We start from the raw sequence: 14,808 nt of genomic DNA, 5'->3' as shown, positions 1-14,808 counted from the left end.
CTCCTCCCCATTTCTCACTTCGCATCTGTTACTATTCGGAGTTATAAAATTTATCAGAGGCAACCCTGGCGCATTACTCAAATGTAATCTATAACAAATTATTCTGAAGCATACCTACATCTATTCTACAAAGCTAGGGATAACATTTCTTATGCCTGTTGGATTTGAGATACAGTTTCTTTTCTCCTCTTCCAGATCCTCTTTAAACCCTCATGCTATGCAATATCAAATTTTTAAAAGATTTACATCAGTTTAAAGATATTTCATAATTTATTTTTCATTTCAATCTTCTTTAAATAGTTTGTTTAGGTTTTACAGATCCCAAATATGAATTTAGACAATTTGGTTTCATTGAAGTTTTTTCCCAAATTATTCTCTCGCACAATAGCTTATAAATAAATAAATAAGAAAATATACTAAATGATACCCTTCTCAGAAATGATAAAATAGTAACATTGGAAAAATAAGTTAAGAAAATATTTATACCAATTTTATTTTATCCATAGAATGTTTCCAATTAGTTTTGAGACGAAGGTGGCAAACATTTGGAAGAATAATACAAAATACAACTAGGTGATTTTATTATTTGTTTCACGTTTCTTTTGTTGTTGTTGTTTATCACATGCCAAGACCTGCACTAATCTTCTAGCCAGAATTTTTATGTATTTATTTATTTATTCATTTATTTACTGAGACAGAGTCTTGCTCTGTCACCAGGCTGGAGCACAGTGGGGCGATCTCGGCTCACTGCAACCTCCACCTCTCGGGTTCACGCCATTCTCCTGCCTCAGCCTCCCAAGTAGTTGGGATTACAAGCAAGTGCCACCATGCCCAGCTAATTTTTGTATTTTCAGTAGAGACAGGGTTTCATCGTGTTGGCCAGGATGATTTCGATCTCCTGACCTCGTGATCTGCCTGCCTCGGCCTGCCAATAGCCAGAATTATTTTAATTAACCCTCACCATAACCTTATGTAGCTATTTCAGGTATAGAAATGAGGAAGCTGGGGTTCCTGTGGATGAACTCATTTAAGAAAACCACACCTCCTTCAGGGATCGCTGCAGTTTGCCTCAGATTTCTCTCATTCTCTGATGTTCATGACTACAATAATTTGCCCAACATGGCTGTGGTCCTTAAGACCACTGCGGCCGTGGAAACTATCCAGGGTTACACATATCTCTGAAATAATTCTTAACCCCTGACTCCAAAGATTAGTTCAACAAGTTCATGTCTCCAGATCTCCATGGCAAGGACGATGGGGCCCAGCTTGGGGGAACAGTGGAGCCAATGTTGTTGAAAGTGATTCACAGCTCTCCGTTTCATTTAGCCCTAGCAGAATCACTGCCTTATGCTCAGAGAGATGATGATTGAAAAAAACAAAACTAGCAAACTAAGAAACCTGGGAGAAGTAAGGGGCTCCTATAATAATCCTTCCACAAAGTCTCTCCCTTCCTCGACCACCACCAGACCTGGCCTCCTACAGATAACTGGGCGGTGATGGACTCCACAGGCCGCCCCCGTCGAGCTGCTCTTCCACGGTCCTCCTCTTTCGTGGTGGAACGCTCATGTTGGTTGACTGCATTTCCCAAGTCCGGCGCCTGACTGACCTGCCCGGCCGCCATTCCGACTGTTTATTCCCCGGCCACTCTCTGCTGAGCAAGCCCACCCTGACTGCTCACTCCTACTGCTACTGCCATCCTGGGCACAGATTCTAAAAGCAGAAGCTTTGAATAAAGAGTGTGATCTTCTTCCAGGGCAGTGATTTCTATTTATGGTTGTATTCATTCATTCATCATTCAGCTACTATTTAGTACAGAAGTACCCAGCTACTCTGCCCTAGGACATTCACTGAGTACCTAACTTGGTCTACCTAGAGTGAGTGCTGTAGAGAAAATCACAGGTAAGGGAGACCCAAATAAATGAACTAAAATACGAAAGAGGCAGACAGGGAAAGGCGTGAGAGGGGATCAAAATTTCACAAAGACCCTGCATTTCTGAAGAGAGGCCAGAAAAAGTTTCTACAATAGTATACATAAAAATTAAATTTATAAATTTATTTAAGGTGAATAACCTGAATGTTAATAACTAGATATTAAAAAACAACTTATTTATTAACCTGGAAACAATGTAATATATAATAAAAATGTATAAAACCATACCATGTCTTGAAATTTGTTTTATATTTATTTTAAAAGGAGTCATAACCTTTAAAAAAACCTTCGAAATTATCCAGAAGAAACAATAACCATTATTGACTTCCAGAGACAGATTAGAAAAAGCGTTATGATAAATAAAGAGAGTGATAATTGAATTAGGGATGCTACATTTTGCACTCTGTGTGCCTACGATATCATCATTCGGCCAATTTAATTTGCCTTGAAAAGAGTTGCATGGTTCAGTTGATTTTTCAAATAAGTTTCCCACTCTCAAAGTTACTCTGCGAAAGCTTTATTTAAATCTGTATGCCACTTTCAATTACAGATACAGTTATGTCAACAGAATAAGGCATTTTATTCTGCTTAATTCTTTCTGAGATGGAAATGAAAAAAATGAACTTTTAGGAATGTTTTCACTTACCATAGCCGACGGGTAATGAGATCCTCCAGGTGCAGTCTAAGTTGTTGGGGTAGGAACCTGGGAAGCCGGGGCTCAGGATTACACCGCCCAAAGTGTTCAGCGTCCCTCCACAGGTGGCTGTTAAGTGGACAAGATGTCAGTCCTGCGGGTCCTCACTTCCTCCCTGGAATCTTTGCTCCAACCTGCTTCACTCAACTATGCTGAGAAACAGCAAGTCTTCGGAGTCGAATTCCGCCCCTAATTACAGCACACGATACAGTGCTGTGTGCCTTAGTTACTTATGAGCTGTGCTCTCCCTCTTGACAGTGACCTGCTTTAGAATAAAGACCGTTTTTCAAGATCCATCTTCTCCTCGTACTCAAAGGCTCCCAGTAAAGATTAGTCCATTTAATGTCTGCATTGCAGTCAGGCATCAAATAGACTTCAGTTTATCAGCTGCAATTCATTGAGAGGTAGTATTCGTCCCTATTTATTGATTGCTAACTATGTGGTACTTACTGTACCTAGATACACATTACACAGATTAACTCACATAACAACCTGAAAGGATGACCATTCCCCTCTTACACACAAAGAAACCAGGCCTGGAAGAGATTAAGAAATTTGCCTAAAGTGACATGCCTGGTAAACAGTACAACCAGAAGGTCATTCCAGCTGTGTCTGCTTCCAGAACCCATTTCAGCCAGGACACATGACTGTCAGATAGCTTTTCAATTGTGGAATGTAGCTAACTGCAACCACTTTCTCCCCAGGAAATCTTATGCTGTGAGAGAGGGTGAAATGAGTTCATGCATCTTGCCTTATCTTGGCGACTCACATGTTTTGCTACCGTATCTGAGGTTTGACTATAAAGAAACACAACTGATTTTACAACAAACGTGCCCAGTGATATAAGTTGAAGCATTTGAAATTCCAATCTTTGACCATTTTTAACCTATTGAAATAATTTCTTATATTCCAAAATTATGCAAATAATGCCTCTTCTTTTCAGGAAGCCCAAAGGAAATGGCTTTATTCTAACAATGCTCTCATTATGCAAAATATTTTAAACAAAATATTTTCTGGAAGCCCTCTTTTAGAGGCCCCCTAGGACCGGCAGTGAAGCCTTTTTGTTTTTTAATCATCATCAAGGCTGAAACACTTTATTTGTAATTTAATATAAGAAATAGCTAAAACTCAAGTCTAGTGAATACGGTGATTGCTCAAGCCAGGGCACCATATTCTGGATCTCAAACATTATATAAGTTGAAAAATGTGAGTTACAAACATTTAAAAGTGTATTTTTGTGGTGTGAGTCATAATTCTGGAAAAGTCTTGGACACCATCAACTGTGTTGCTATTTAAAGTATAACCTCTCCAGGCGATTTCTTTGTGGGAGAGACCAGGCATTTGCAAGGCCAGGCTCCCGTCTGCCCTTTGTCCATGCAGCTGCTGACTGTGCGGAAGACACACCAGTGAATCTGAGTGGCATGCCTGAATATGTTTAGCAGTAATACCCTTTCCCTGAGGGCTCATGTGACCTGCAGTGACAGTAGATATGCGTATTCAACTGTCAGAGGTGTTAAACCAGAGCAACTCCACCTTGAATAGGAGTTGGATAAAATAAGGCTGAAACCTACTGGGCTGCATTCCCAGATGGTTAAGGCTTTCTAAGTCACAGCATGAGATAGAAGGTCAGTGCAAAATACAGGTCATAAAGACCTTGCTGACAAAACAGGTTGCAGTAAAGAAGCCGGCTAAAACCCACCAAAGCCAAGGTGGCCATGAGAGTGACCTCTGATCGCCCTCACTGCTACACTCCCACCAGTGCCAAGACAGTTTACAAATGCCATGGCAATGTCGGGAAGTTACCCTAAATGGTCTAAAAAGGGGAGGCATGAATAACCCACCCCTTGTTTAGCATATCATCAAGAAATAACCATGAAAATGGACAACCAGCGGCCCTCGAGGCTGCTCTGTCTATGGAGTAGCCATTCTTTTGTTCCTTTACTTCCTTAATAAACTTTACTCTATGGACTCGCCCGGAATTCTTTCTTGCGCGAGATCCAAGAACCCTCTTTTGGGGTCTGAATTGTGACCCCTTTTCTTTAACACAACTACAGGGAAGACATGAATGAAAAAGGCCGAATCAATGACAAAAAAAAGGAAAACAACAGAACCAGTAAACGTGGTATTACTAAAAAGTTCCTTTTGATTTTAGCATGATTTCTGCACACACATGCAAATGTAAATCATAAAATACAAACACCTATATATATCTTCAGCTGAGGACTGAGGCAGCCCTGCAGGAGGGGCTGGCCCAGGACCTGAACGTAGACGGCATCATCAATACAGATGCCTGTGTCCCACACAGACCAAATGTCTGTGTGATGCGAAACTGATCACAGGCCTGAACCCTGGGTTCATCTCCTGTCAAACACGCAACAATCACCTAATTACTTGAGACCTTAGTTAAAGCCACAATAATCCTTTGTTTTTGCTGTTGTTCATCTAGAAAACTACAAGTCAACAGATAAGCATAAAAACAGAGCTCCCAAAAGATGCATATCCATCTTTTCTTCCTTTGTGACTTTTTTTAAGACAGAGTCTCACTCTGTCGCCCAGGCTGGAGTGCAGTGGCGCAATCTCAGCTCACTGCAATCTCTGCCTCCCGGCTTCAAGTGATTCTGCCTCAGCCTCCTGAGTAGCTGGAATTACAGGCACCCATGACTGAGAGTACACCTGGCTAATGTTTGTATTTTTAGTAGAGACGGGGTTTCACCATGTTGGCCAGGCTGGTCTCGAACTCCCAACCTCAGGAGATCTGCCTGCCTCAGCCCCTCAAAGTGCGAGGATTATGGGCCTGAGACACCATGCCCGGCCCTTTGTGACATTTTAAGGCGACTGGGCTTGCCATGTCTTAGATTGGTTCAGTGTCCATCTCTATGTGGTCGTCACATTGTGGACTGACTTCCTGCCTCTTGCCTGGGAAGCTCCCTCCCTGCCAGACCCTTTCTTATAGGTAAATAGTGTATTTAGAGTTATTGGTAAATATGGTTTTTGTAAAGGGAAAGGAATTTATTTTTATAAAATGGCTAGAGACCTTATATTTTACTGGATTTATACATCTTATTATGTATGGATTCCTGATTTGGAGGGGGAGACGGAATATATAGAATTTTTACTGAAGGACACAGACACACGGTGCTGAAGGGCTCTGTGGTGCAGTGAGACAGGGAGGTCCCAGGCCACCTGCTGTGACGAGAACCTCACTCAGCTGTAGGGCCCTAGAAATCCACGAGACCATTCTGGGGCTTGTCACAAATATTCAACATAGTCAACATTGGTTAAGCTCTGAGAACACTGCTTGATATGTTCACCTCTAGAGAAGTGGTTTTATATACAGTGTCTTCATTAGTACTAGTATTTTTCAAAATCAGGTCATGGGATTTCCAGGAGCTCATAAGTAAAATATTATCTGTCTTGAACTTCTCCTAAAATTCCCCGGTTTGGAGTAATCTAAAGCTAACAGCTACAAAAAACCTTTCAATTTCTAGAATCGGTCTTTGAGCTTCATCATGGGTCATGTGTGAGTTTTTTAAACAATGAAAAAACTTGTATACCCTGTAAAGAATTATGGAAGTTGACATAACTTCAACATGTGCTAATATTTACAATGTTAAATAAAAGAGAAAAGCCTATTATATTTTGCAAATATACGTTAATTATTTGAAAAAAAATCCCATTGTGTAATACAAAGTGACAGCAAAGGCATATTGTATGATTCAATGCCTGCTTAGAATTGATTTCATTGTGAAGTTTAAAAAATTTCAATTCCTGATGTTAAGGGAAGGCTCTTCATTTAAAAATAAATAGGCAGATTGATGTTCTGTATGAATCAAAGGCAGTTTTAATTTTTTCCTTTTTAAAATTTTTAAATGTTTTCTTCCATTTCAAGGCTGGGATTTTAAACGTCTCTACAAGTAGCTCTTTGTTTTTAGCTGACATGTTAATCTAGACATTTATTTTTACCAAGAAATAGCTTTTAAAAATAGGACACTGGCCACTAAGGTATATTTTTCACTTGTAAGCAAATATGATATAGGGAAGATAACATAAACAGGCATTCTCTCCTAGATGAGACTATCATAAAGGCTGAAGTTTTGTTTGTTTTACAGGTTTCGTGCAGTTTTATTTTCCTCTACACAATTTCATCTGCATCCCATGCAAGGCAGTTAAATTGTGTATTACTAAAAACCATTGAATACCTACATTTATTTGAGATGTGGGGAAATTAGGCTGTCAGAAGAATGTGTAACAGACAGTAATTACCTGGCTTTCCCTGTGGGTGTCCATGCCACACTATGTCGAAATGAATTCTAAACGGAATGTGAATAGCTCACAGGACAACTTGAAGGCTATTTTGTGGCCTTTAAAATGGCTAATGTTCATCCATATAGAGCTGACCACTTTCTCCTGACACACCATTTGGCAGTAGGGCATGCTTGAGGCTGACTGTCTGGAGATAAGTGGGTTCTGAGCACACCCCCAGCAATACTTGAGTGTTGGAAGACTGTGGGGAACAATAAAGACAGCACCCCCAGAAGTGTGACTATTATAATGATCCCTGCTCTCTGATATTCATTCCCTAGCCATTCTTTAACTGAAATTCTTGAGTGTCTACCACGTGCTGAAGGTACAGAGGTGAGTGGCGCATATCTCTGTCACCAAAGCCTTTGGGGATTGTAGAAGGGCAAATTAAAGAGCGATATCATTAGAGCTCTGCAGGAAGTAAAGTCAGGCACATGGTGGTGGTAGCCCAGGGTAGGGATGACTCACTGCACCTGCAGGTGGGAGCCCAGACAGCATTGAGGAGAGGACACTCTCTCCAGTGCAGAATTCGAGAGGGTGACTAAATCCTCCCATAAATATTTTAATGTAATATTTGGAAAAAATCAAAAGAAAGGCAGAAAATGTATGATGAACAAGACATGGCAAATTTAAATAAAGACAAGATCGGTACTGCCGATATTTCCTTTTGCCTCTCTCCTGCGATAAAGCTGGAGTATGGTTAAATACGGGAGCTGTAGGTTAGGATCCCATGGAGATGATAATTTAGGAGGGGACTGTGCCATCTTAAAGATGGGGCATTGGTGCTAAGAATCGCAGGGCAGGACACACTCAGGTGGAAGGGGTGACAGAAGTGAGAAGTCACTTGGATTTAGGGAGTGAGGGAGAAATTTAAGGTAACACCCAGATTTGTTGTTTAGGGAAAAAAAAAAGAAAAAGAAAAAGAAAAAAAGCAGGATACTGCTAATAGCATTCTCAGAGGAAGCAGATCCAGGATAACAACAATAGGTTTGGAGAAGCCAATCAGTATGTGAGTTGGGGGTACGGAGTGTTAAGTAACTAATGATGATCCTGCTGAGACAGTACCTGCAAAGCTGGATGGTCACTTGAGCTACAGGTAAAGATTTCTGAGTTGGGCTACAACAAATAGGTGATGGGTGAAGCTGGGGGCCTGAATGATGGGGAGCAAAGTCACCCTGACATCACCAACCTTTGTATTGAGGGACTTGTGATCATCACCTACAATGCCCCTGGAATCATTAAGCTCCCATCACATCATCTATGCTAACAGTTTAGCGAGTCTCAAGGCATTAAGTACGGGTCTGGAAAGCTTTTTCCTAAAGAAGTCAGCTGATTGTGCCTCCGTGAACTCATCCACAAGATAGTCACTGGGCTGTTTCCAACATGAAATACTCCATCTCTCCATGGGTAATCTGTCATTCTGAAGTTTGTTTCTGGGAACTTGTTTTTCTGAGGCTAAAGGTCTATACAGAAAACTACTCAGATTTTCAGACCAGCTGCATTCCTTCTTTGCCACAAATTAACAAACTGGCCTTCTGACACGAATGCCATTTTGGTGTAGGGCCTTGAGCAGGCAGTCCTGTCTCTGGTCTGTGCAGGCTGACCCAGACACACTGAGAAGACGGAGTTGCTGCATTCTGTGGGGAGGGTGCAGGTTACACTCATCATTCTGCTCTACTGAATTATGTGCTATTATTATATAACACATGTTTTCAAATTAAGAAATTTAGAAGTGCATCCTTTGATGCCCAAGAGTAGAGCAGGCATGTTCTTCCTAGTGTGTGCACAGCAGCAGAGTTACAGAAGGTGCATCCTTACCAATGCAGAGGGGAGACGGATAGTTCCAACGGCGAACAGTCCCTGGCATACAGGAAATGTGGGAACGGCCCTGTTTAAAAGGAAACAAAAGAAAATCCATATAACTAAAATCAGAGCGATGAAGGATTAAGTGTTTGAGAATATCTGCACTTTTTCCTTTCTTAATTATAAATATTTTAAAATGCAAAAATTGTGAAATCTGTTTTTACTAATGATTATTAGTGAGTCACATTTGCAACCAACATAGAAAAGTATCCATTTTCACCGTGTTTCTTTCTATTAAAAACAAAATCTTGCAATGTTCTTTTGACCAGACCATAATTCGACCCAGCTCCTTTCTTGATACTTAAAGAAGAGTATTGAATTGGGCAAAGTATGCATTTATTAAAAAATTTTTTATTATACTTTAAGTTCTAGGGTACATGTGCACAACATGCAGGTTTGTTACATATGTATACATGTGCCATGTTGGTGTGCTGCACCCATTAACTCATCATTTATATTAGGTATATCTCCTAATGCTATCCCTCCCCCCTTCCCCCATCCCATGACAGGCCCCAGTGTGTGATGTTCCCTTTCCTGTGTTCAAGTGTTCTCATTGTTCAATTCCCACCTATGAGTGAGAACATGTGGTATTTGGTTTTCTGTTCTCGTGATAGTTTGCTGAGAATGATGGAATAATAGACAAACAGAGAGCCAAATCATGAGTGAACTCCCATTCACAATTGCTTCAAAGAGAATAAAATACCTAGGAATCCAACTTACAAGGGATGTGAAGGACCTCTTCAAGAACTACAAACCACTGCTCAATGAAATAAAAGAGGACACAAACAAATGGAAAAACATTCCATGCTCATGGATAGGAAGAATCAATATTGTGAAAATGGCCATACGGCCCAAGATAATATATAGATTCAATGCCATCCCCATTAAGCTACCAATGACTTTCTTCACAGAATTGGAAAAAAACTACTCTAAAGTTCATATGGAACCAAAAAAGAACCCGAATTGTCAAGACAATCCTAAGCCAAAATAACAAAGCTGAAGGCATCACGCTACCTGACTTCCAACTATACTACAAGGCTACAGTAACCAAAACAGCATGGTACTGGTACCAAAACAGAGATATAGACCAATGGAACAGAACAGAGCCCTCAGAAATAATACCACACATCTACAATCATCTGATCTTTGACAAACCTGACAAAAACAAGAAATGGGGAAAGGATTCCTTATTTAATAAATCGTGCTGGGAAAACTGGCTAGCCATAAATAGAAAGTTGAAACTGGATCCCTTCCTTACATCTTATACAAAAATTAATTCAAGATGGATTAGAGACTTAAATGTTAGACCTAAAACCATAAAAACCCTAGAAGAAAACCTAAGCAATACCATTCAGGACATAGGCATGGGCAAGGACTTCATGTCTAAAACACCAAAAGCAATGGCAACAAAAGCCAAAATTGACAAATGGGATCTAATTAAAGAGCTTCTGCACAGCAAAAGAAACTACCATCAGAGTGAAGAGGCAACCTACAGAATGGGAGAAAATTTTTGCAATCTACTCATCTGACAAAGGGCTAATATCCAGAATCTACAGAGAACTCAAACAAATTTACAAGAAAAACAAGCGTTTTTTTTTTTTTTCATTCGGCAGAATTTATAGCTTTTGGTCTAAAAAAAGGTAGCTTTGGTGGGTGTCTGTGGTTACAAGTCACATGACTACCAGGGTTCGGCAAAGCACTGGGTCAGTTCTTCCTGTATCACAGAAAAAGGAGACTTCACGTTCATCATTTTCTCACTAGACATCCTCACATGTCACATCAACCTGCCTGCAATGAAATTAACCCTCATTACTTAGGGTCTCTTTACCCTGTAAATATATGAATTTTCTATGTTCTACTTTTAAAAATCTGTTCTAATCTTTCTCATGGAAAAAAAAATCAAACAGTAGAGGGTTAAATTCAAAGATGTTTTATGCTACCATCTCTTTCACAATAAAAGAGAAGTGATCCATGAGACCTCTGTGTGTGGTCTATTTTTATTCTTTTTCCTGATTGTGACTCGGTGGCCTTATCAGCCAGGTTTGCTTATCTCATAAATTTCCATTTGCCACCCACAATTGGCATAGAGGCAATTGAAAAACAATTTTTATGTTAAATAATTCCAGCCACACTGGGAAGGCATCAAACAAGCATTTGCACTAATGCAGTTATCAATGGCAAACCCATTCCCTAAGCTCTCAAACATTTCATACTCAATCCATCTGCCACAAAACTAACTTTCTCATACCTCTTGGTATTTTTAAAAGTAGTTACAGTAAAGAAGACTATATTTAATTTTAAAGAAGGTACTCCAGGCAATTTTGTGCTGCTGGCATTTATACTCTGTGTATCCCCATTCTCTGATTCATTAAATTATCCTTATAAATTTCCTTCTGAAATAGGGATAAACATAAAGTTCAAAAGTCTCAACAAATTTTCATCAGAGACTACCAATAAAATGATCATTTATTACCAATCTAGGTAATATTCTGCTATTGATTTTGGTATAAATATTTCAAATGAGTGATTCTAGCTACAAGTTTTCTAATAAACCAGAACAAGAGAGAACCCTGTGCATTTATGTACTAGTTTTTACCCCAATGGGAATTTTTTTTTTATGCTTTAAAAGACCATGCAAACAACAAGTTGAGAGAAGATGGAAGTCATACATCATTCAATATTCAGCATTTACTTTCAGCATGTGATGTCACGGTAGGCCCCTGAATCTCGCGAGGCATATATATTTATAGACACTCACGTGTGAACTATGCCAGGAACAATGCTTTTCATGACTAATATGTAATTGAAGCATCTGTTGTTCCAAATATATTAATGTGTTAGTAAAATTGTCAGTTGTTAGCAATTAAAAAAAAAAATCCAGAATCCTTTTTTGCTCATGTGAATGGCAAACAGCAGCTTGCAAACTCAAAGCCTGGCATTGTTTGTAACAAAGCAAAGAAACACAGCTTAGTTTGCACTTGAAAAACAGAGCTAATAAACGGTCTGTTGGACTGTGCAGAAGTGCATCCACAGGCCTGTGTCCCTAAGCAGCATATTCAATAATCCATTATAAGAAATTTCTCTAGTAAAGAATTATTTCTAGTTTCTTCTCTGAGAGCCATCATAATATCACTTGTAAAAGAACACAAAGTATCACCATGGGGTAGAAAGAAGATGAACATCCATGAGCAAGGGCAAATATTAAAGTGTGGGAATTTGAGGGAGAATAGAGGAAACATGATATTTACCTGATTTCAGGCCATTATAAAGCAAGCCCCAAACAAGGCACAAAAACAGCATGTCAGTATAGACTGAGGTGTCCCTCTAAATGAGACCCTTGGGATATGAAAGATAATTCTTTTTTTTTTTTCGAGACGGGGTCTTGCTCTGTCATGCAGGCTGGAGTGCAGTGGTGCAATCTCAGCTCACCGCAACCTCCGCCCCCTGTTTCAAGTGATCCTCCCACCTCAGCCTCCCAAGTAACTGTGACTACAGGAATGCGCCACCATGCCCAGCTCATTTTTGTATTTGTTGTAGAGGTGGTGTCTTGCTGTCTTGCCCCGGCTGGTCTCAAACTCCTGGATTCAAGTGATCCTCGGACTTTGGAATCCCAAAGTGCTGGGATGACAGGTGTGAGCCACTGCACCTGGCCTAGGATAATTCTTTCTACCATATCATGTGGATCAGAAATGTTGTGTCTTAAATATTCAGCCTGAATAGCCTGAGTGTGTTTGGTTACAAACTCATTGACGTAGCTCAACTTTCAGGAGTGCCTACTCACTATAGTTTCTGCTACAGAGACTCGTTCTGCTACCCATCTTTTTGCAGAGTTACAACAATTATTGTGGCACCCACCAAGGTGGTGTTATAATGTAAGTTGTAGGTTTGTTCTTAGGAAGGTGGCTTTGTACATTGATATTGGTTTCTAATAATATCAACAATAGTTTTCCTTTACTAAAGTGTGCCAGTTATTTCACAGATATTTTCTCTAAGCTGAAAGCATACATCACATGGTACCCATGTCCCACGGTTGATCAAGAGTAGTGAGATTTTTTATATAAAGCACTTGGTAATGCATCCCTTTAGCATTCAGTATTTGCCAGCTGCTGTTCTTGCTCTTAACTTGATTCAGTGCTACACAATATTTACCCCAATGTATGTGCAGAAATTGAATTCCACGCAATGGTGTTATTTCACTGCTGTAGTGTTACAAGTCTGCATATAAGAACATGGCTGAACAATTTTCCTTTAAAACCTATCAGTTTCAGTGTCATTACAAACAGACAGCTAAAATATTCGATTACCTGAATTAACTGAAGAGCTGGAATGTCAATCGACACATATGTCTCCTGACTTTAGAATACACATGTTTTGGTTATCAATTTTTATTGCTGGCAGGGAGAATTATATAATAATTATACCAAGCGATAGAAACTATTCTGAGAGTAGGCTTACTCATTACTCATGGTTAAACTAGAAAATATTAATAATAAATAATAAGAGAAAAATGACTAATCTTGCCATATATTAGATTATAAATCATTCATCAAAACTTTTATATAAAAAACTGTTGGCTGGGTATGGTGGCTCACACCTGTAATCCCAGCACTTTGGGAGGCCAAGGCAGGTGGATCACCTGAGGTCAGGAGTTCGAGACCAGCTTGGCCAACATGGTGAAACCCCCATCTCTACTAAAAATACAAAAATTAGCCGGGTGTGGTGGCAGGTGCCTATAATTCCAGCTACTTGGGAGGCTGAGGCAGGAGAATAGTTTGAACCTGGGAGGCAAAGGTTGTAGTGAGCCAAGATCGAGATCATGTCACTGCACTCCAGCCTCGGCAACAGAGCGAGACTCCCTCTCAAACAAACAAACAAAATCTCTTTATACAGACGATAGTAAAAGTTCATTTAAAAACTTCTACTTGATAGTTTTTAAAACTTATTTAATCAAATAAGTTTATCAATCTAATTTATCAAATCTAATTTATCAAAATAAAATATTCTGATGCCTTATCTACCTAGCCCAAAGTGGGCATTAATGATGACTTATACTGAATGATGAGAACAGTGTGCTGAGTAGGACACGCACATTCAGAAGCAGAGTCAGTTGCTGGCTGCCAGGAGAGGACTTTCAAAGAGATGGTGTTGATACTTTGTCCCTAGAATGCTCTGTGCATAGTTATTGGGAACACATACATTGTGAAATAAAATAATTGTGAAAAATCGAATGCTTAGCTTTGAAAGAGTCCTTTATCACTTAAAAGCTGGTTCCAAACGGTGATGAAGATGACCAACATGCATGATTTAATATGAATAGTATGATTCACAAGCTAAGTGAGGAAAACCAAATCCACTTTCTGGGTACAAAGTGAGGGCTTTGGCTTTAAGAGAGCTGCACAAAGATGACCGTGTGTGTTAATCCTGAGCACTGAGAAGAAGGATACCTGCAGGGTGTACCCGGGCTCGCACTGGAAGGAGAGCACATCGTTCACCATGTACCGATCTCCGATTTTGATGCTGTTGCTGGGGAGGGCTGGTTCTTGGCATGCAGCGAGACCAACAGCTAGAAATGCAAAGAAAAATGCTGGAAGTTATATGATGTAAACAACATTCTTACTATTTGAATAACCAAAGTTTCTTTCTATTGCTCTCCTGTAGAAATGAACAAAGATTTTAATTCTTTCTCTTGTTATTCTACCAAGAAGACTTTGAGTACCTTTAAATCAGAGCTATGAGTTAATATTTAAAAATTAAATTATCTCATTTTTATTACACAGTGAATCAAGGCTTTGATGTAAATAACAAAATTTGTTACTTCCACATTGAGTATAAAAGATCCCAACTTCGATATATACATATTGTAGAAAGTCTCTTCAAAAGTTGTGTTTTTATGGTGTGTAAAACTCCAGGATATCGTCCTCTTACTTTTGTTTTTCAAGCATACTTAGCAGTCTTTATATATATATAAAAAAACACTTATATGTGAATCTGGGAATTCTGTTCTTCTACAAAAAAAAAA

The 14,808-nt window shown here is 39.5% G+C and overlaps 1 protein-coding gene across 1 annotated transcript in view; it reads right to left on the bottom strand.

The window, feature by feature from the left end:
• Positions 1–14,808, bottom strand: part of CSMD1 (CUB and Sushi multiple domains 1) — a 2,061,182-nt gene that overhangs the window by 208,898 nt on the left and 1,837,476 nt on the right. The window contains exons 37-39 of the mRNA XM_025393463.1: positions 14,234–14,352; positions 8,745–8,814; positions 2,577–2,693 (exon numbers count right to left, since the gene is read on the bottom strand). Of these exons, the coding sequence (XP_025249248.1) occupies positions 2,577–2,693; positions 8,745–8,814; positions 14,234–14,352 (306 nt within the window). The remainder of the gene's footprint in view (positions 1–2,576; positions 2,694–8,744; positions 8,815–14,233; positions 14,353–14,808) is intronic.

The sequence above is a fragment of the Theropithecus gelada genome, chromosome 8 (genome assembly GCF_003255815.1).
Source record: "Theropithecus gelada isolate Dixy chromosome 8, Tgel_1.0, whole genome shotgun sequence".
Lineage (NCBI taxonomy): Eukaryota > Metazoa > Chordata > Mammalia > Primates > Cercopithecidae > Theropithecus > Theropithecus gelada.
The sequence above is the reverse complement of the archived record's forward strand: the minus strand, read 5'-3'. Positions and strand labels throughout refer to the sequence as shown.